General features: G+C 34.9%; 1 protein-coding gene and 1 pseudogene across 7 annotated transcripts in view; both read right to left on the bottom strand.

The window, feature by feature from the left end:
• The window catches only part of STXBP5L (syntaxin binding protein 5L), a 380,840-nt gene that overhangs the window by 48,433 nt on the left and 309,831 nt on the right, over positions 1 to 22,576 (bottom strand). For 3 of the 6 annotated variants that reach the window (XM_081235109.1, XM_081235107.1, XM_081235105.1), the window contains one exon: positions 14,159 to 14,209. The exons of the other annotated variants lie outside the window; for them this stretch is intronic. In XM_081235109.1, the coding sequence (XP_081091235.1) occupies positions 14,159 to 14,209 (51 nt within the window). The remainder of the gene's footprint in view (positions 1 to 14,158; positions 14,210 to 22,576) is intronic. 6 annotated transcript variants of the gene reach the window in all.
• On the bottom strand, positions 8,508 to 10,207 carry LOC308617513 (actin-related protein 2/3 complex subunit 1A-like; annotated as a pseudogene). The gene has a single exon. The product of its transcript is annotated as an actin-related protein 2/3 complex subunit 1A-like (transcript).

Genomic DNA, 22,576 nt, shown 5'->3' with positions numbered 1-22,576 from the left:
GTGGAAAAATTGTTTTTTTTCCCACGGTTTCCATGAAACCAGTCCCTGGTGCCAAAAAGGTTGGGGACTGCTGCTCTAGAGTAAGTACCCAGGACTGGGATTGTTAGATAATACAGTAATTGTATTTTAACTTTATAAGAAAATGCCAATCTGTTTTCTACAATGCTTATACAATTTTGCATTTCCACCAGCAGAGTATGAGAGTTTCAGTTGATCTATGTTAGCCTCATCATCACTTCGTTTTGCCAGTATGCTTAATTTTAGCTATTCTAATGCATATTTAGTGGCATTCCATTCTTGTTTAAATTTGCATTCCTCTAGTGGCTAATGATGTTGAATATCTTTTCATGTGCTTATTTGCCATCTATCTTCTTTGGCAAAGAGTCTTTTCAAGTAGTTTGCCCATTTTTTTTAAAGGAAATATTTCATTTTGGAATAATTTTACATTTAGAGGAAAGTAGCAAATAGAATACATAAATTTATCATTCTCCTTTCCCAGTGTCACCTTGGTGCACTACTATTGGCTGAACTCTAGACTTCAATCGTATTTCACCAGTTTTTAAAATTTTTTTCCTACAGTTTTTATTGTGGTGAAATTCATATAAAACCATTTTAAAATGTACAGTTCAGTGGCATTTAGTACATTCACAGTGTTGTGCAACAACTACCACTATATAGCTCCAAAACATTTTCATCACCACAGAAAACAGCACTGACCCATTAAGCAGTCACTGCCCACTCTACTCTTCCCTAGCCACTGGTGACATCAATCTGCTCTGTTTCTAGGGATTTACTTATTCCACATATTTCATATAAATGGAATCATACAATATGTGGCCTTTTGTCTGGCTTCTTTCACTTCATGTAATGTTTTTGAGGTTCATCCATGTAGCATGTATCAGTACTGCCTTTTTAAGATAAAATATTTTAAGATTGTGGTAAAATACACATAAAATTTACCATCTTAACCAATTTTAAGAGTACAACTCAGTGATATTAAGCACATTTGTACTGTGCACCAGCCATCTCCAGAACTCTTTTCACCTTGTAAAAATGAAACACATTACCCATTAAAAAATAACTCCCCATTTCCCTCTCCCCTAGCTCCTGGCAACCACCATTCAACTCTCTTTATCTATACATATGACTACTCTGGGTACCTCATATAATTGGAATCATACAATTTTTCTCTTTTTGTGACTAGCTTAGTTTACTTAGCATAGTATCCTCAAAGTTCATTCATGTTGTAGCGTATGTCAGAATTTCCTTCCTTTATAAGGCTGAACAAATTCTACTGTATGTTTTACACATATTTTGTTTATCCATTCATCCACTGATGGACTGTGGATTAGGTTGCTTCCACATTTTAGCTATTGTCAATAATGTGTGTTTCCATGGCAGCTGTACAATTTCACATTCCCACCAACAGTACACAAGGTTTCTAACTTCTCCACATCCTCGTCAACACATTATTATTTTTTTTAATGGTAGCCACCACCTATTGGGTACGAGGTGATATTTCATTGTGGTTTTGATTTGCGTTTCCCCTATGATTAGTGATTTTGAAGATCTTTTCATGTGCTTATTGGCCATCTGTATACATTCTTTGGAGAAATATCTATATAACTCTTTTCCCCGTTTTTAAATTGAGTTGTTATGGAACTTAGGAGTTCTCTGAATATTCTGGATAGTAGAACCTTATCAGACATACGATTTGTAAATATTTTCTCTGTAGGTGGTCTTTTCTCTTTCTTGATAATGTCCTTTGTGCAAAAATTTTTAATTTTGAAGTCCAATTTACCAATTTTTCTTTTGTTGCTTGTGTTTTTGGTCATATTTGAGAATTTATCACCAAATTCAGTGTCATGAACATTTTCCCTTATGTTTTCTTCTGTTTTTTAGCTTTATCTCCAAGTTAAGTCATTGATCCTTTTTTTTTTTTTTTTGTATGTGGTATGAGGTAGTGGTCCATCTCCAATATTTTGCATGTGGATTTCCAGTTGTCTCAGTATCATTTGTTGAAGAGACTATTCCCTGCCCACCCCCCAAACCTCATTGAATTGTCCTGGTAACTTGTTGAAAAATCAATTGGTCATAGATGTATGATTTTATTTCTGGACTTTCAGTTCTATCATTGATCTATATGTCTATCTCTATGCCAATATCACACTGTTTTGATATGTGTACTTATGCAGGAAGTTTTGAAATTGGGAAGTGTGAGTCTTCCAACTTTCTCCCTTTTTCAGTATTATTTTGTCTATTTTTGCTTTGTCATTTCCACATGAATTTTAGGATAAGCTTTTCCATTATTTAAAATGGCTATTGGTATTTTGGCTGGGACTGCATTAAATCTGTTAGATTGTTTTGGGTATTACTTAAGAAATATTAAGCATTTCAATTCATGAACAAGGGATGTATTTTCACTTACATAGGTCTTCTTTAATTTCTTTTAGCAATGTTTTATAGTTTTCAGTGTACAAGTTTTACACCTCTTTGGTTAAATTTATTTCTAGGTATTTTATTATTTGGAAGACTTACAAATGGAATTTTTTAATTTCTTTTTCAAAATTTTCATTGCTGGTGTATAGAAATGCAGCTGATTTCTGTGTGTTTATCTTATACCCTGCAACTTTGCTAAATTATTAGTTCTAGTTCTTTTGTGGATTCTTTGGGATTTTCTGTATAGAGGATCATGCCATCTGCCACAGGGATAGTTTTACTTCTTTACTAATTTGGATGTTCTTTACTTATTTATTTTGCTTAGTATCTCTGGCTAGAACTTCCAGTACAAAATAGAAGTGGTAAACAAAGGGATCCTTGTCTTGTTCTTGATCTTAATGAAGAAAGTTTTCAGTATTTCATCCTTGAGTAGACTGACTGTGGGCTTTTCATGAATGCCTTTTATCAGTTTGAGGATGTTCTCTTCTATTTCTAGTTTTCTGAATTTTTTTGTTTGTTTTGTGTGTGTTTTTTTTTAAATCATGAAAGGGTATTCAATTTTGTCAAATCCTTTTTCTGCACCAATTGAGATGATCATGTGTGGGATTTTTCCTTCATTCTGTTAGTGTGGTTTTTTACCTTTATAATTTTCTTCTGTTGAACCACTCTTGTATTTCTGAGATAAATCTCACTTGATTATGGTATATAATCCTTTTAATATGCTGTTGGATTTTGTTTGCTAATACTTTGAGAATATTTGCATGTATATTCATAAGGGATATTGGTCTCTAATTTTATTTTCTTGGGTGTTCTTTGTCTAGGTTTGAAATCAGAGTAATGCTGGTTCATAGAATGCATTAGGAAAGGTTCCCTCTTCTATTTTTTAGAAGAGTTTGATAAGGATACGTGTTAATTCTTCTTTACATATTTGGTAGAATTCACCAGTGAAGCCATCTCATCCTGGGCTTTTCTTTGTCAGGAGGTTTCTGAGTACTGATTCAATGTCTTTACTTGACATTGAATAGCTAAGCTCAGATTTTCTTTCTTCTTAAGTCAGTTTTGGTACTTCATGTATTTCTAGGAATTTGCCTATTTCATCTAGATTATCTAATGTTGGCATACAATTGTTCATAGTATTCTCTTATAATCCTCTAACTTCTGTAAGGTTGATAGTAATGTACCCACTTTTATTCCTGATTATAACTGTTTGTATATTCTAATTTTTTCTTAGTCTAGGTGAGGGTTTGTCAATTTGTTGATCTTTTCAGAGACAACTTATGGTGTGATTATTGATTTTCCATTATCTCTTTTATTTTCTTTCATCTTTATTTTTTTTCTTACTCTGATAGTTTTGGGTTTAATTGGCTGATCTTTTCTAGTTTGTTAAGGTGTAGAGTTGGATTATTGTTCTGAGAGCTTTCTTCTTTTTTTTAACATCTTTATTGGAGTAAAATTGCTTTACAATGGTGTGTTAGTTTCTGCTTTATAACAAAGTGAATCAGCTATACATATACATATATCCCCATATCTCCTCCCTCTTGGATCTTCCTCCCACCCTCCCTATCCCACCCCTCTAGGTGGTCACAAAGCACTGAGCTGATCTCCCTGTGCTATACAGCTGCTTCCCCCTAGCTATCTATTTTACATTTAGTAGTATATATAAGACCCTGCCACTCTCTCACTTCATCCCAGCTTACTCTTCCCCCTCCCCATGTCTTCAAGTCCATTCTCTACGTCTGCCTCTTTATTCCTGTCCTGCCCCTAGGTTCTTCATAACCTTTTTTTTTTGATTCCATATATATGTATTAGCATATGGTATTTGTTTTTCTCTTTCTGACTTACTTCACTCTGTATGACCGACTCTAGGTCTATCCACCTCACTACAAATAACTCAATTTTGTTTCTTTTTATGGCTGAGTAGTATTCCATTGTATATATGTGCCACATCTTCTTTATCCATTCATCTGTCGATGGACACTGAGGTTGCTTCCATGTCCTGGCTATTGTAAATAGGAGCCTTTTTCTTTTTAATGTAGGCATTTATACCTATAATTTTCCTCTGAAATGAGTCTATGGTGTAACCTATAGGTTTAGTTGTTTGTTTTCATTCGTCTCAAAGTATCTCCAATTTCCCTTGTAATTTCCTCTTTGATCCATTAGTTGTTTAAGAGTGTTCTATTTAATTTCCAAGTTTTATGAATTTTCCAGGTTTATTTCATTCATTCATTCATTCATTCATTCATTCATTTATTTATTTATTTATTTATTTATTTATTTATGGCTGTGTTGGGTCTCCATTTCTGTGCAAGGGCTTTCTCTAGTTGTGGCAAGCATGGGCCACTCTTCATCACGGTGCACGGGCCTCTCACTGTCATGGCCTCTCGTTGCGGAGCACAGGCTCTAGACGCGCAGGCTCAGTAGTTGTGGCTCACGGGCCTAGTTGCTCCACGGCATGTGGGATCTTCCCAGACCAGGGCTCGAACCCGTGTCCCCTGCAGTGGCAGGCAGATTCTCAACCACTGTGCCACCAGAGAAGCCTTCCAGCTTTATTTCTGACTTCTAATTTCTTTCCATTGTGGTTAAAGTGAAAACTTTGTATGATTTTAATCTTTTTAAATTTACTGAGACTTGTTTTGTGCCTAAAATATGTCCTATCCTGGACAGTGTTCCATGAGCCCTTGAGAAAAATATGTCTTCTACTGTTATTGTATAGAGTACTTTATATATGTCTATTAGGACTAACTGGTTTACAGTGTTATTCACAACCTCTTTCTTTTTTTGATCACCTGTGTAAATTTTCTATCCTCACTGAAAGCAGCCTATTGAATTCTCCAACTATTATTGTAGAATTGTCTGATTCTCCCTTCAATTCTGTTAATGTTTGATTCATATATTTGGGACCCTGCTATTTGGTGCATATTTATTTACAATTGTTTTATCTTCTCACTGAATTGATGCTTTTATCAATATATAATGTCCTTCTTTGTTAGCTTTTGACTTAAAGTTTACTTTGTCTGTTAGTATTAATATTGCCACCCAAGTTTTGTTTACTATTTGCATGGAATATCATTTTCTATCATTTTAATTTTAATATAGCTGGTTTTCTAATCTAAAATGAGTCTCTTGTATAGTTGGATCTTATATATTTTTTAGTCTGCCAATTTGTCTTTTAAATGGTGAGTTTAATCCATTTAGAGTAATTACTTTAAAAAAATAATTACTAATAATGAAGCACTTCTGCCATTTTTTTTCCCCCTGGTATGCAGGCCTCTCACTGTTGTGGCCTCTCCCGTTGTGGAGCACAGGCTTCAGATGTGCAGGCTCAGCGGCCATGGCTCATGGGTCCAGCCGCTCCGCGGCATGCGGGATATTCCCAGACCGGGGCACGAACCCGCGTCCCCTGCATCGGCAGGCGGACTCTCAACCACTGCGCCACCAGGGAAGTCCCTTCTGCCATTTTTATATTTGTTTTCAAAAAATATCTTTCTGAATTGCTCCAATACTGCTTTCTTTTTTGTTTGATTCATTTTTTTTTTCTAATATACCTTTTTTATCCCTCCACATTTCCTTTTCTGTGTATTTTTTAGTTATTTTCAAACGGTTATCCTGGTGATTACAGTTAACATCATAAATTTATAACAATCTATTTTGAATTGATACCAACTTAGCTTCAATAGCATACAAACCTCAGCTCTTATAGAGCTCCCTCACCTCCCCTTATGTTGTTGTTGCCTTAGTATCTTTATATGTTGCATGCCTATTAAAAAAGATTTATAGGGCTTCCCTGGTGGTGCGGTGGCTGAGAGTCCGCCTGCAATGCAGGGGACACGGGTTCGTGCCCCAGTCCAGGAAGATCCCACATGCCACGGAGCAGCTGGGCCCGTGAGCCATGGCTGCTGAGCCTGCACATCCAGAGCCTGTGCTCCACAGCAGGAAAGGCCATAACAGTGAGAGACCTACATACTGCAAAAAAAAAAAAAAAAAAAATTATAACTGTTTTATACATTTGTCTCTTAAGTCATGCAGGAAACAAAATAGAGGGGTTAAGAAAAATATAATAATACTGGCTTTTATATCTGCCTATTTAGTTACCTTTACCAGTGTTCTTTATTTCTTTAAATGGCTTCAGGTTACTGTCTAATGTCCTTTCACTTCAGCTGGCAGAATCCCGTTAGTATTTCTTGCGTGTGTGTTGGGGGGGGGGTCTACTAGTCATAAACTTTCTTTGCTTTAGTTTATCTGGGAATGTCTTAATTTCTCTTTCATTTTTGAAGGAAAATTTTGCCAGATATAGAATTCTTTGTCGACATTTTTCTTTAAGCAGTTTAAATATGTCATTCTACTGCATTTTGGGTTTTATGGTTTCTGATGTGCAACTGGCTGCTAATATTATTGAGGAGCCCTTATACATGATGAGTTGCTTCTCTCTTGCTGCTTTTAAGGTTCTCTCTTTGTGTAAAGTTTGATTGTAATGTGTCCCAGTGTGTGGGTCTCTTTGAGTTTTTCACATTTGGAGCTCATTGACTTTCTTAGCTGTAGAGATTCATATCTTTCCTCAAGTTTGGGATGTTTTCAGCCATTTCCTCATATATTCTTTCTTCCCTTTTTTCTCCTTCTCTTCTTCTCATACTCCCATAATATACTGGCATATTCAATGGTGTCTCACAAGTCACTTAACCTTTGTTCATTTTCTTTCATATTTTTTTGCTCCTCTGAGTTGATAATTTCAATTGGCCACTTTCTTCTGCCAGCTCAAATCTGCTGTTAAACCTTTCTGGTGAATTTTTCACTTTAGCTTTTGTAATTTTTAGCTCCAGAATTTCTACTTAGTTCCTTTTTATAATTTCTATTTCTTTATTAATAGTCTCTATTTGTTCATCCATTGTTATCCAATTCTTAATTGGCTTTTTCATTTGTGCTTGTTTTAGCTTCATAATCTCTTGATCTTTTAAGAAATTGTTTCATTGCTCCCTTTGAGTATCCTAAAAGTCTTTAAAATAAGTCTTTGTTATTCTTTTAATAAAATTAATTTCATATAGAATGAACTGTTGTAGTACTTAACTTTTGTCTTTTTAAGCACGAGGTTTTTTTTATGTAGTCTGGAATTTTTTCTCCAGCTCCCCCTTCTTTGTTCTCTACTCTGGATAATTAGTTTTATAGTTGCTTTCCACTAGTTTCTAGATCTCTAGTCTATAATTTTCAGAGTTCTTGATCCATGATATTGCAGGAGCTACGAAAAAAAAGCTAGTGGGAAATTTCCTGTCGGTCCAGTGGTCATGACTTGGTGCTTTCACTACTGTGGGCCTGGGTTCGATCCTTGGTCAGGGAATTGAGATTCTGTAAAATGCATGGCATGGCCAAAAAAAAAGAAAAAGAAAAAAGAGCTAGCTACTCATCTAGTAAGTCAGAAACCAGGCCCAAGAATTGTTTGAGGGTTTTAAAATCATGCAGGTGGTAGGGGTTGTTGTTGTTGTTTTCTCTTTTTTTTTGTTTTAATTTCTTAGGTCATTAATTTGATTTAAAAATGTGGTTTGTAAGATTCTACTTTTATGTATTGAGGTTTTCTTTGTGGTTTTTTTTTTTTTTTTTTTTTTTTTTTTTTTTTGCTGTACGCGGGCCTCTCACTGCTGTGGCCTCTCCCGTTGCGGAGCACAGGCTCCGGACACACAGGCTCCGCGGCCATGGCTCGCGGGCCCAGCCGCTGCGCGGCATGTGGGATCCTCCGGGATAGGGGCACGAACCCGTGTCCCCTGCATCGGCAGGCGGACTCTCAACCACTGCGCCACCAGGGAAGCCCTTTTGTGGTTTTAACATTGGTTTAACTTTTATAAGTTTTTCAGTGGGCACTTGAAATTATAACACATTTTCAAGGTATAAAGCTCAGGATATATTAAATAAATCTTCCAAGTAAATTATGTTTCTTTGTTCCCATATGGTTTTTCTTACTTTTTGCCTCCTTGAGTTGTCATTAAATTATGTTAGAAACTCTTATGGTTACCACATTTCTGTTTATTCTTAATGTTTCTTGTACATCAAGAACTGTAAGAAATGTAATTATTATCCTACATTATTTGGTTTATTAAAATTTGTAAAGTTTCATTGTAGATGGTACATTTCAGTACTATAAATATCAGCACTTTTCTAATTTAATGTATTTTGCCTTGAACTCAGATGATATTAACATCATAACTCCTGTTTTATTTTTGCTAGTAGTTGTCTTATATGTCCTACTACTAGCCTTTGAATCACTTTGCTTTAGATGTCTCTCTTGTGAATTTTGTTTTGCTATACATGCTGAAAGCCTTTTTCTTGTAAGTAAAGTAATTCACTTTTTATGTCTATTGACAGAGACATTTCATCATAGTTCTGTCATTTATAAAAACACATTTAGTATTTTTACTTAATTTTCTGGGAGAATTTACATACTAACCCCCTTCTTAAGTTAATGTGACAATTTTCCATAATGAACTGCTTTAAGAGAAGCTTTGGTCTAGAATGGAATGAAACAGCCAAAAACCAAACGTACAAAAAAAATAGATTTAAAAACTTTAAAAGACTGTTTAAAGATCCAACATTTTCACCAATTATATTCAAACAACACCCAAATGATATCGGCATATGCATTTTTAGTGTTTCCTTGTGGTTGGCTTTCCTCACCATCTTGCAAGTTACAGAGTTGCAGTCAGTTGTAGTCTGTCATGCTAGATCACAGAGGTTCACTCAGCTTCATATTAGTTGAAGGCCCTGGGTGGAGGACTCTAAGGTCTTGAAATCCCAAATCATCATGGCTCCATTGATTCTTATAGGGCAAAATTTCTGATCATCTTGCTTGTCTACCTTGAAAATAGGTACTTGAGTGATGCTATTCTGGTGTAGCATCTCTGAGGCTGTATTATGTCCTTCATTGTGACTCTTGTCTATGTTGTGGAAGTGTTCCATGGCTAACATGTTGTGCTGGATGCTGTGTTTTGGAATGTCTAGTTTGGAGACTAAGGTCAAGCAGCCATGGTCATCTTAGTTAAAAAGCACTGGGCAGCATTCTTGGCCAGCAGCTACAACAACACTGTTCTCTGAGACAAATAATACACTCAGGAGTGGCAGGAACTCTGTTTTCAGATTGCAACCTGAACACTGTTTGAGACATCAGGACTGCATGTGGTGCTTACTCAGGCTCCCAGTGGTAGAGAAGTTGAACCAGGGACCCAGCCTCCAGTGCCACCAAACTCTGACATCAGTTAACCAAAATGCATCTTGCTGCTCCATGGCATACTGGTTGGCTTTTCATCCACTTTTTAATTGTATGTAGAAGCACTCTGCATTTGAAGTCATATGATCCTGCTGTCAGTAAAAAAAGGAGATACCGATCCAAACTAAGGACAGTGAATGAACTGGCTTTTTAATGTGCTTGCTTACCCACTCGTCATTTTTATATCCAAGTGACAGACAGAAATGAATTGTTTTTCATTCTCCACAGCAAATTTGTTCCTTAGAGGGGACCACTTCACAAAAGTGGCTGCATGATTAATTCTCAAGGTCACCAGGGTTAGCGTCCAAACCCCATCTTTCCAGCACCTGCAAAGGACAGTGTGATCATGCTCGAGAGCCCTATCCCTACCTGTGATGTCTCCACTGTGTTCCTGGAGTGCATGAGGTTTCACCCACTGGCTTCCATTCCTCTTATAGGTGGGAACTTTGTGGTTATTGTGGCTAAGGGCAATCTGAGTATAGCATGGCAACTGATTGGCTCCAGTAAAAATTGTTGCAGGGACAATATTTTTGGTGTTTTTAAAGGTTAGAAAGCTGGGGTCAGGGCAGTCCTGACAGGCTCAGAGTGTAGAATTTGAAGACTCTGGTCAGTCACCAGGAACAGGCTGTGTTCCATTCTTCAAGTTTTATGTAGATTATTTCATCTTCCTCTTCCTTCTCCTCCTCCTCTTCCTTCTTCTTCTTTTTCCTTCTCTAGTTTCTGTAGCTTCTTTCACTATATGGCCTGTATTTTCCTTTTTATGTGTATTATCCTTTGCCTGATTTTTTGCGGGTATTAATTTTTTTTAGTGGTTACCTTGAAGATATATTTTTAATTCTTCTTGAATTGCTATATATGCATCAATTTATTTCCCCTTGTGAAAGGTGAAATCAAGTATAATTCCTCTTCCTCTGCTTATCTTTGCTCTCAGTTCATCACCGATTAACCACCACACTTGGCTATAGAAATATTAACTCTTGCTAGCAACTTTAACCTCTCTTTACCCTCTCGAAAAAATAAAAGTTAAAGTATTTCTATATCATTATGGATTTTATGTTTACATTTTATTTTATAATCATATTTGCCACTGTCATTTAACTTTAGTTTTACAATTAAATAAATTAAATAATCATACTTGTTCTTTGACCATGGCCTCTCCACGCATCTTTTCATTGGCTGGAGGCCATCCTGTAGTAGATTTTTTTAAGGGTTCACGGGGGCCTGTGTTTCATTTACAGTATTCTATGATGCATCTATAACACTATATTCATAATGTTGTGCCAGCCCCTGGATTATGTGCATTCAAGGTTTGAATTCTATAATATCAATTCATTTTTAGGTCATTAATTCAAAATCTTTATTAAGAAAGAGAAATGTCTGTATTTTTTGTTAAAAATTGAGAAACAAGATAGTTTTTCACTGAATGTTAAAATGTTAGGGAATAGGGCTTCCCTGGTGGTGCAGTGGTTGAGAGTCCGCCTGCCGATGCAGAGGACACAGGTTTGTGCCCCGGTCCAGGAGGATCCCACATGCCGCGGAGCGGCTGGGCCCATGAGCCATGGCCACTGAGCCTGCACGTCCGGAGCCTGTGCCCACAACGGGAGAGGCCACAACAGTGAGAAGCCCGCGTACCACAAAAAAAAAAAAAAAAAAAAAAAAAAAAAAAGGGAATAAAGCAATTTACCATGATTCTGGTAGCTACTTCATAAAAGGCTAACAACTTGAGGGTTCTAATTGCGTAACTGTCCAATGTATGAGGTTTTTACTGTTATTACTATTATTTTACTTAGTTACTGTTATACTGCCACTCCAGATAAGGATTTTTGTAACAAAGAAGTTATTACATTAGTACCCAAAGCTCTCCAACACACTGTCATCTTTCCTTTGTCTTCAGTGAACAGCTCATATACACAGCCACTAATACCTTTACACAGATGACTGTTATCTATTACTTTGGGCTTGAGATTTCACCTCTACACTCTACCCTACATTTCTCTTTTTTCTTTATTTTTTAAATTGAAGTATAGTTGACTTACAATATTGTGTTAGTTTTAGGTGTACAGCAAAATGATATATACATATTTTTTTCAGATTTTTTTCATTATAGGTTATTATAAGATACTGAATATTGTTCCCTGTGCTATATGCTAAACAGTCCTACATTTCTAATTGCTCACTGAGTGGTTAACATGAATGTCCCTGAGCAACTCAAACTCATTTTCCTTTCCTCTCAAACCAGGTATTCTCCATGAGAATGGTATTCTTCATTTGCACTTTGTAGTCATCCTTGACTCCCCCTATTTCCTATGCCTTACCAGCACTGTTCCCTCACTGTTCCCAATCCCATCAGTTGGAAAGTCTCCCATGGTAACACCTCTTCATTTTCACTGTTGTTATCTTACTTTGGTCCTTATTTGGTGTACTACAATAGGTTCTTACACATTTTCCTCCTTCACTAAAGGATTATACACCACTGGAGAATATTCTTCCTAAAACCATGTTACAAGCAACCCAGGATATATTTTACACCAAGGCTTTACGTTGGAAGAATTTACATACATAAAGACATTTATCCTCTTTCAGAATCCTTATAATTTTTTTTTCTGGAGATTTGTGGGAAACAAGTTTTAAAAATGAAATTACGTTGACAACATACTTAGAAATAGGGATTTAATGAAATTTTATTGTGAATCCTTTTAATTGCAAAAAATCCTTTAGTAAAGTGATAAGCACTTGACTATTTTATCTTTTATATATGTGAGTTTTCATAATCATCTTTGTCTAAAGTATATGTAAAAATAGAATGAAGCAACTGGGAAGGAGATAATTGGCGACTGAAAGACTGACAGTTTTAGGAATTGTTTATTAATATGTTATTAATAACAATCATGCCTAACTGACCTCCAGATTAGAATTAAAACTAAGAGCTTTCTTTGCTACTTTCAATAAATATTGGACGTGGGCTGAGAATCTTCTATTTGTTTTTTATTATTCCTTTTCAACATTCTAGGAAAGAAATTATGATATGTGGAAATTACGTGAATAAATATCAGAATGCATTTTTTTTAGAGAAAAGCATTCTCATTCTTTAGTCTTCATTTGACATTTGTCACAGTACATGCTATACAAAATGATAGGCAATTATAAGATTATAAGTTTTGCGATAATATATACCTGATTTAAATTCAGTTTTGCTATAGTTGTATGACCTTAGACAAATTTGAATTTTTCATAGCCTTAATTTATTTGTAAAGTGGGAACAATATTGCTGATCTATCTCGGATAATTTGTACAAATTATATAGCATAATGTCTGACATGTAGTAGGAGGTCAATAAATGGAACTAGAATGTTGATTCTTCCTTTGACATCAATTACATTGGCAAAATACTAATTAACTTCATAACAATTTTGTTATTAAATAATAATACTGAATATTTTAGTGCTTTGCATTTAAAAATACAATAACATAATTGTCCAATTTAATCACATTCGTCTAAGATGATATGTAATCAGATTTTAAATGTAACAAACTATTTGACTAAAAGTTATTTAATTTAGATACAATGAGATGAGGTATGTGAATATGCTCCATAAACTTTGGGTATTATGTTCTGCGATCTAGGTTAAAATCTTAATTCTACAATTTATTAACAATATAACCTCAGTTTCTGCTCTGAAAGAAAAGATTGGGAACAGTGATACCTATCTTAAAGAGTTGCTAAGAAAGTCAAATAAAATAATGTATGTGAAACAGCTTTATACACTAAAAAATAATGCAAAGACTAATTATTGTATTTTTCTTATTTCAACCATGACATTAGTAGGATTTAAGTCAGAATAAAGGAGATGAAAATAAAAGTAATTCAATTAAATTTCAAAAAAGAAAAGCTATCTTGTAACAAGCAGATACAAGTTCTGAAAGAAAAATTTATGAAAGCCTATTTAATTTATTTCAGAGCTAGAATTATGAATAAGCTCTTAACCACCACAAAAAATAAACTAAAAGTGAATAAAATCTACTATAACTTTCTTAAATGGCGAGAACTCTATTCTTTCATGTATCGGACTTTGTTGTTGTTCTTAAATAGCATTAATTCTAAATGATATTAATATACAAAATGGGAAATATAGTTCCAGAAAAAGTGATGTTCATTTACATGGTTACAGTCACAAGGGTCCATATGCATGACTAGTTAATGTTTAAAACCATTCTCATGATAAAAAAAACCCCAAAAACATTATATACCTTGGTGTGTAATGATTTTTGAAACATAATTTTGTAAAATGATTGTTAACAAACAAAATGTTGAATGCTGCCAACAGAACTGTATGGTGATTTTTAAGAAAGGCTTTTTGGAAAGCCATTAAACACTGCCATCTAGGAAACTTGTTATTCATGGACTGGTTGGTTAAAATGTTCAGCCAAATGAATGTAAGAAAACTTAAAATTGTTGGCTCTTGCCTACCGTACCAAGATCAGCCTTAAGATCTGTTGGCAGACTTAACTTTCTTGATCCTTTAACTGAAACAACAGAAAAAGGAAAAAGGCAGTTGTTAATTATATAAAATTAAAGAGGAGTGTGAGGGAACAGTATGTTTTACAGTATAATTATTGAAATCCTAATGAACGTTACATTTAGTGAGCATTATGGAAGCAGAAATACTGTTCAGTGTTAGTTTGTTGTCATTCAGTAATAAATAATATGCAAACAGAAACATGAGAAAAGCAATTGTTATTACAGTAAATAATTAAGTGCATCTTTGCAGTTTTTTTCACATGTAGCATGAGAACTGATCTCTTATTTTGGAAAGAACCAAAAATCAATTCCAGATAAATCTGATAGATAAAGAAGTACTGCAACAAATGTATAAGTTCAGATCATAAATAACAATGGTAAGGGGGAAAACTGATTAACTCTGTAAACATTTTTTGAAATAGAAAGAAAATTCTATTACAGATGTAATGATATAACGAAGGAAACTTTACCATACCTATGGCAGATGAAATGACTTATATATTGAATACTACAATGTTAAATTCAGTAGATAAAAAAATCTTAAATAAAAAATATTTGAAAATAAATTTAATTATATTATTATAAATCAATCTGTCATAAAATGTTTGAATAAACCAAGAAAACTCCTACAGTTTATTGAAAATTTGCCTCATTATCTGTTAATAAAAATTTTACATTGGGCATCTCATAAAATATTTAACTGGAATGTTATAAAAGAAAGAAATTGCATTAGGAGAAATCATGTTAGAAATATTTTCTGTCAATTAATACTTTATTAAGACTCAAATTGATACTATTAATTAATTTATATCTTCTAATGAGTGATTTTCTTTACAATTAGGAAAGTTATTTTAAAATAAAGATGCAGTATGATATAGTAGAAAGAATACTCAATTTAAAATCAGAAAACATGAGTCACAAATTTCTGAATTGTTACCACCTAATTATAAAACTTTGAAAAAGTTTTATAAAAATCCCTTCATCAATTTGCAGCTTAATCTTCCCATCTGTCAAATAACATCTTTGATACTATCTCTAATATTTCAGCTGGAATTATTGGAATACATTTTATAAGACCTAAATATAATAGAAACCTAAATATACTTTTTGTGTGTCATGAAATATTACTCATCTTTTGATATATTTCCAACCATTTAAAAAACCCATTCTTAATTCACAAGTCATACCAAAATAGGTTGCAAGCTGGATTTGGCCTGTGGGCTGTAGCTTGCTGACTACAATATGCCATGCTAAACTACTTATTAAAGGAAATCTAAGCATTATCATTCTAATAAAAATAATAGCAACAGGCAGTTGTCTCTATAAAAAAGACATTAACTAATTCTATTAAGGAGAAATCAAATCAAATTTGAGCAATTTGGGTTTAGAATCAGCAGCACAACAAAAAGATTGTATTTATATAAAAATATGGCAAATTAAGTATATGTAATAATTATGCCAGAAGAGGTTGCAAATAAAGTATATTTTGTAAATTGATTCACAATTCAGACACACTGAGGAAGTGGGATGTTACTATTTTAAATCTTTCACTTAATTTTTAAAATAGGAACTAATTCTTTATAATGTAAGGATTTGTTTCAGAATTTATCTTTTTAATTGTTTCTATTTTGTTTTTAAATAGGGTATTTCAACATATCTATATAGTATAAATTCAAAAATGGATTACAAAGATGCTTTCAGAAAGAGGTCAAACAGTTCCTTTCTATTAGTCTAGTATCTAATTTACTCTGGCTCTCAAATCTGCTCTACTTTTTGGGATACCCCCTCCACTTCACCACCAATCGTCTTGGCTTCCTGTAGACTGCTTCCAACCTAAAAATTGGGGGCCCATCACAAACCCCATCCTCAATTGTATAACTGGGGGAGGAAAAGGCAGCAATTAGATGGTGGGATTGATTGGCAAACTTCTTTAATAACAATGTTAATAACAGGTGTCTGTTATTTATGCACAGAAAAATCTTCACTTGTCCAGCTACTAGTAAACTCCTACTCATCCTTTAAGACAGCTGAAAAATCACCACCTCCTTGAAGGCAGCCTCAGCCTTAAGGCTTCATTTGGTGTCATTATCTTAACTTTCATAGCACCTTGTACACATCTTTTATAACACATTTTATTATACTTGATTTTTTTTTACTCTGTCTACTATCGACTAAAATCCTGAAACTTTGAGTTCTCTAGGGATGGGGATTGTATTCCCAATACCTAATTAATTATTGGCATAGAATAGATGTACAATAAGTGTTTGCTGAATGAAAGTTAAAAAAAAACAGTAAAGTCGGAAGGTAGGGGTGAAGGGTTATTCTGAAGAGGGCTAAACAGACAGAAAAGCATGTTTCAAGTGGTACAAGAATATATTACACATTAACATTTGAGGAATTTGGGTTGGAAGATGAGTAAGGCAAGAGGGAATAAGAGGCAAGTAGTCCTGGAAATAAACTGAATGAAAACAGTACATATTAACCTTTGCAATGTGCCCTTGGGAATGCAGCTCTCTGAATTTCTTCATTTTTACTGTTACCTAGCAAAAGCATACATACCACTATCATTTCATATAGTTAGCCAAAGAGGAGAAAATGGGAAATAGAAACTTCACATTACTCATTGTCTTAGCATACTGCACTAAGAGAGGTGGAGAATCCTGGCTCAAGGGAATCTTTAAGGTCACATAGTCCAATATCCTACTCAATGCAAGTATTCTCTTACAACATTCTTGACATCATACCTGTTTGTGATAGAAACCTTCAAAGTGTAAAAAAATCCAATTTTGGGTTGCTATAATTGCTACAAAATTTCCTTCCATTTAAGCTCAAACTACTTTCCTTTACCATTTACTAGTTTGTTCCAGTTCTAACCTCTGGCACAATAAAAAAAAAAAAAAAAGTAACTCATTTTTGCTCTCACATGCCAGTTCTTAAAGCATTACGGGCCATCTCTAGGTACTCTCATTTGGTCAGCAGGAATCTGTATTTTAATAAGTGTTGCAGACAATACTAATAAAAGAGGTTGGCAGATAGATCACATTTTGAGAAATCATGTTTTACTGTTTTATAAACTTTAACCAACCTATGGGACTTTCACTCAAGACCCTTCCACAAAAAAGAACATCCTGCAATGCATCTCAGATTTTCCATTAAAGAGACACCATGTTATCCTTAGTTGTTAAGTTTGATATAGATATTATGTTGCTGAGTATTTTAAGGTGATTATGATTATATATATATATATAAGTTAACAGGTACTTTTTTGGTTCCTTTTGAGCAATTTTTTTTCATATCTGTCTTTGATCTTCCATTTTCTAATGAGGAAGAGAAGTTGATAGTTACAAGGATAGTAATGCTCCTATTAGAAGAGAATAGATATGTTTTTTCCCTTCTGTAAAGCTCCACAAAGACTTCTGCTTTTCTCCAAGGTAAGTTTCCTAGGGTCTGGCGAAATGAAGCCGTGATCGGAACCATAGCTGAAGTCAAACCATAACTCAAACATTTGCCAGCTGAGTGACCCTGGTCTGGTAGTTACTTAAATCTCAGGATGATTGTTTCTCTTCTTTGTAGAATGGGTTTGATAATTAGTCCCCACTTCAAAGGGATCTTGTCAGTATTAAAGAAATATATGTAAAGTACTTAACATGGTGTGGTAAATAATATTAGGTATTATATTCATTATTAAACTTAGTTGGCAAGAAAGCTTGTCATTCTGTGGTATTCTGTATCAAAAATGACTTACCTGGACAACATGTCCTTTTTGCAATCTAGTGTCTAGTATTAAATACAGCACGTTTGATAATGCCTCCAGTTGCATATGGTACCATTATTTCTTTCCTCTGCACAATCCCTCAACACCTTGAAAAGCTGCCTGTCTTGGCTCACAGACAGTAATACAGAAAACAGTACCATACTGTAATCCAGCTGCGGGGAAGGGAATATTGCTGCAGCAATTAGAACAGTTTGATTTCTTATTATCCTAGTCCTGTTAGATTCTGGGAAAATTGTCAGGAAATTCTTGCTACTTTAACATGTTGTGGCTTACATTTTTGAAAATAAAAACAAAATTAAAAACAAAGAAAAGAAAATGAATAACTGTATATTTAAAAAGGTGAGTTTTATTCTAATGTAAATTACATGCCACTAAATCTGAGTTTTAAAAAATTTGAAGGAAAGCATCCCCACAGATAGTGTTATTCACTTACCTAACAACATCTATCACCTTGTGAATCACCTAGAAATTGTTAGGTAGGATGTCATAAGAGAACAAAGATGATGCAAATGAGTAAAAGGATTAGCTGATGGCAAAATACATATTAATATTCATAAATTCAGGCCTAAAGATTTGGTGACAGCCAAGCCCTACAATAGCACCAGATTATAAACATTTGCAAAACTATTCATCTCTGGGCTTCCCTGGTGGCGCAGTGGTTGAGAGTCTGCCTGCCGATGCAGGAGACACGGGTCCGTGCCCCGGTCTGGGAAGATCCCACATGCCGCGGAGCCGCTAGGCCCGTGAGCCATGGCCACTGAGCCTGCGCGTCCGGAGCCTGTGCTCTGCAACGGGAGAGGCCACAACAGTGAGAGGCCCATGTACCGCAAAAAACAAAAACAAAAAAACCCCCCAAAAAACTATTCATCTCTACTCCTAGATTATCTGCCTCCCAAATTCAGGTTTATTTACAGTAATGAGGCATGGTACTCTGATGCTTTACCATAGCTTATGCCAGAATGAGGTCATATGCTCAGCCCTAAATATAAACAGAAGTTCAGGTATTACAACAGGGTTTTGCCTAGGAGGCTTCAGTATATCTTGACTGAATCATTGCCTGTATATTCATATGCCTTTTTCCTAAGTCCTGTTTCAATTAAAAGTCAATAAATAGTGCAGCCTGGCTTATCAGAGGAATGTCATATTGGCTTCAAATAAGTTTTTATTCAGATCCTTGGTTCCACATTTGAATCAAAATTTTAGGAAAAGAGATGAACCCTCTATCAGTCTGAATATGGCTACTACTTTAATGGGAAATAACATAAAAAGCTAGGTTAGAAGTTTCTAACTCAAATCTTTGATAAGCTGTTTGTTGATTAGAAACAACTGGATTGACTTTTTGATTTCCCATGAAGGATTTCTACTTTAAGGCTAAGCTACAACTATTAATTGGAAATTTAGAATGGTCAAGGAGAACAAGTTTAGTCTCTTTAGGCCATGGGAGTTCATCATTGCTTTTATAATATAACCATTATTGTATATTATTGAGAATCTATGTTCTGGGCACTAGCACACCGTTAAGATTAAGAAACTTGGCTAAAGTTATAATGGTAGAAAGAGGTAGGGTAAGGTCAAATTTCTAAGACTCCAAAGCTATGCCCTTTGCACTAAGCAATACAATCTTCCTGACATAGGAGATACCAACTGTGTATCCTAGACATCTTCTATGAAATACATAAACCTAACACTAAATTAAAAGTTGTTTAGATTAAAATGTTTGTAAAGTTTACCTACCTATTGATTCATTACTATATTCCAACCAGTCAGTTAATTAATTTCATTTGTCTCTATCTTCCCTATGGACAAAAACACCTGGGGTGTGTGTGTGTGTGTGTGTGTGTGTATATGCATATATACATATACATATATATATATGTGCAAGTGTAGTTAAAACACACACACACAAAAATATTTTGGAGTTACTGTGCCATGGTGGAGTCCTGAAAGACCTACACACCTTTAATTTTGTTGCCATTTCCCACCCCCCCGTTTTTTCATAAGTGGTTATGATATAGCCAGGCAAAGAGGTATATTTATTAGAATTTGCCCCAGCATACAAAATTTTAATGTCATGACTGTAGTTTTCTTGCCACCTAAAAATATGTATTACATTTCTATCTAAATGATGTTAGTGAATCAGTGACTTTTTGTTAGTGTCACATGAGCAAATGTTAGTGTCATATGATAAGCTCCATATGAGCAAATGTCAATTGATTATGAAACTTTATTTCTGTTTTGTCTATCTTGAATTATAAACTCCTAGAGAGAACTAGGTTCTTCAACACACCTTTTTGAAAACATACAAAAGGAGGTCAAATAATTCGTGGAGTGAGAGGAAATTGAGGTCTAAAGATTAGGTTGGTTCCAGCTAAGCCATGTACTAGTAGTATAAACTTGGGCAAGTTATAGAATTATTTTTCTTAGCCATAATTCTCCACTCATATAAAATGAGAACTGTACCAACCTTACAGGATTGCTATAGGACTAAATATGATAATACTCATGAAAAATACCTTGAGTACTTTAAAGTACTATACCAATGTTGATGACTGTTTTTAGCAAGGTTTAATAAATTCAGATTGTGATAATTTGATTATATAAATTATAAAAATTACTTTCAAAACCAGTTTTTCCTGGAACTTAAATGGTAAACTGTGTTTCTGATGTTTCATGAAAAATATATCTAAGTTCTTTTAAATTTTTTTTGTTAAAACATTGTCTCTTTATAATTTAGCAACTTCTCTCTGCTTGGATGTCATAATTGCTTGGGTTTTTTATTTTTCCAGTTTTTTTTTGAGGTACGTGGGCCTCTCACTGTTGTGGCTCCTCCCATTGTGGAGCACAGGCTCCGGACATGCAGGCTCAGCGGCCATGACTCATGGGCTTAGCCGCTCCACGGCATGTGGGATCTTCCCGGACTGGCGCACGCACCTGTGTCCCCTGCATCGGCAGGCGGACTCTCAACCACTGCGCCACCAGGGAAGCCCTTTCCAGCTCTTTAAAAATATTTTTATTTTATATTGGGGTATAGTTGATTAACAGTGATGCATCAGCCTCAGTGTATATCAAAGTTACTCAGCCATACATGTACGTGTATTTATTCTTTTTCAAACTCCTTTCCCATCTAGGCCAACACAGAATATTGAACAGAGCTCCCTTCACTACATAGCAGGTCCCCGTTGGCCATCTGTTCAACACATAGTATTGTGTATATGTCAATCCCCAAATCCCAATCCATCCTCTCCCATTCCTCCCCCCACAGCAACCACAAGTCCATCCTCCAAGTCTGTGAGTCTGTTTCTGTTTTGTAAATAAGTTCATTTATATCATTTTTTTAAGATTCCACATAAAAGTGGTATCATATGATAATTGCCTTTCTCTGTCTGACTTACTTCACTTAGTATGATAAGCTCCAGGTCCATCCATGTTGCTGCAAAGGGCATTGTTTCATTCTTTTTAATGGCTGAGTAACATTCCATTGTATAAATGTATCACAGCTTCTTTATCCATTTATCTGTCAATGGACATTTAGGTTGCTTCCATGTCTTGGCTATTGTAAACAGCGCTGCAATGAACATTGGGGTGCATGTATCCTTTCAAACCATGGTTTTCTCCAGGTATATGCCCAGGAGTGGGATTGCTGGGTCATATGGTAGCTCTATTTTTAGTTTGTAAAGGAACCTCCATACTGTCCTCCATAGTGGCTGTACCAATTTACATTCCCACCAACAGTGTAGGAGGGTTCCCTTTTCTCCACACCCTCTCCAGCATTTACTGTTTGTAGCCTTTTTAATGATGGCTGCTCTGACTGGTGTGCAGTAATATCTCATTGTAATTTGATTTGCATTTCTCTAATAATTAGCAGTGTTGAGCATCTTTTCATGTGCCTCTTGGCCATCTGAATGTCTTCTTTGGAGAAATGTCTATTTAGGTCTTATGGCCATTTTTTTATTGGGGTGTTTGTTTTTTTGATATTGAGCTGCATGAGCTGTTTTTAGATTTTGGAGATTAATCCCTTGTCAGTTGCTTCATTTGCAAATATTTTCTCCCATTCTGAGGGTTGTCTTTTCGTCTTGTTTATGGTTTCCTTTGCTGTGCAAAATCTTTTGAGTTTAATTAGTTCCCATCTGTTTATTTTTGTTTTTATTTCCATTACGCTAGGAGATGGATTGAAAATATATTGCTGTGATTTATGTCAAAGAGTGTACAATTGTTTTCCTCTAAGAGTTTTATAGTATCAGGCCTTATATATATAGGTCTTTAATCCATTTTGAGTTTATTTTTGTGTATGGTGTTAAAGAATGTCCTAATTTCATTCTTGTACACGTAGCTGTCCAGTTTTCCCAGCACAGTTTATTGAAGAGACTGTCTTTTATCCATTGTATAGTCTTGCCTCCTTTGTCATAGATTAATTGACCATAGGTGCTGGGTTTATTTCTAGGCTTTCTATCTGTTTCACTGATCTATATTTGTTTTTGTGCCAGTTCCATACTGTTTTGATGGCTGTAGCTTTGTAGTATAGTCTGAAGTCAGGGAGCCTGATTCTTCTAGCTCCATTTTTCTTTCTCAAGATTGCTTTGGCTATTCCTGGTCTTTT

This window comes from Mesoplodon bidens (assembly GCF_964165515.1).
Source record: "Mesoplodon bidens genome assembly, chromosome: 5".
NCBI lineage: Eukaryota > Metazoa > Chordata > Mammalia > Artiodactyla > Ziphiidae > Mesoplodon > Mesoplodon bidens.
This window is presented reverse-complemented; position numbering and strand designations above follow the sequence as displayed.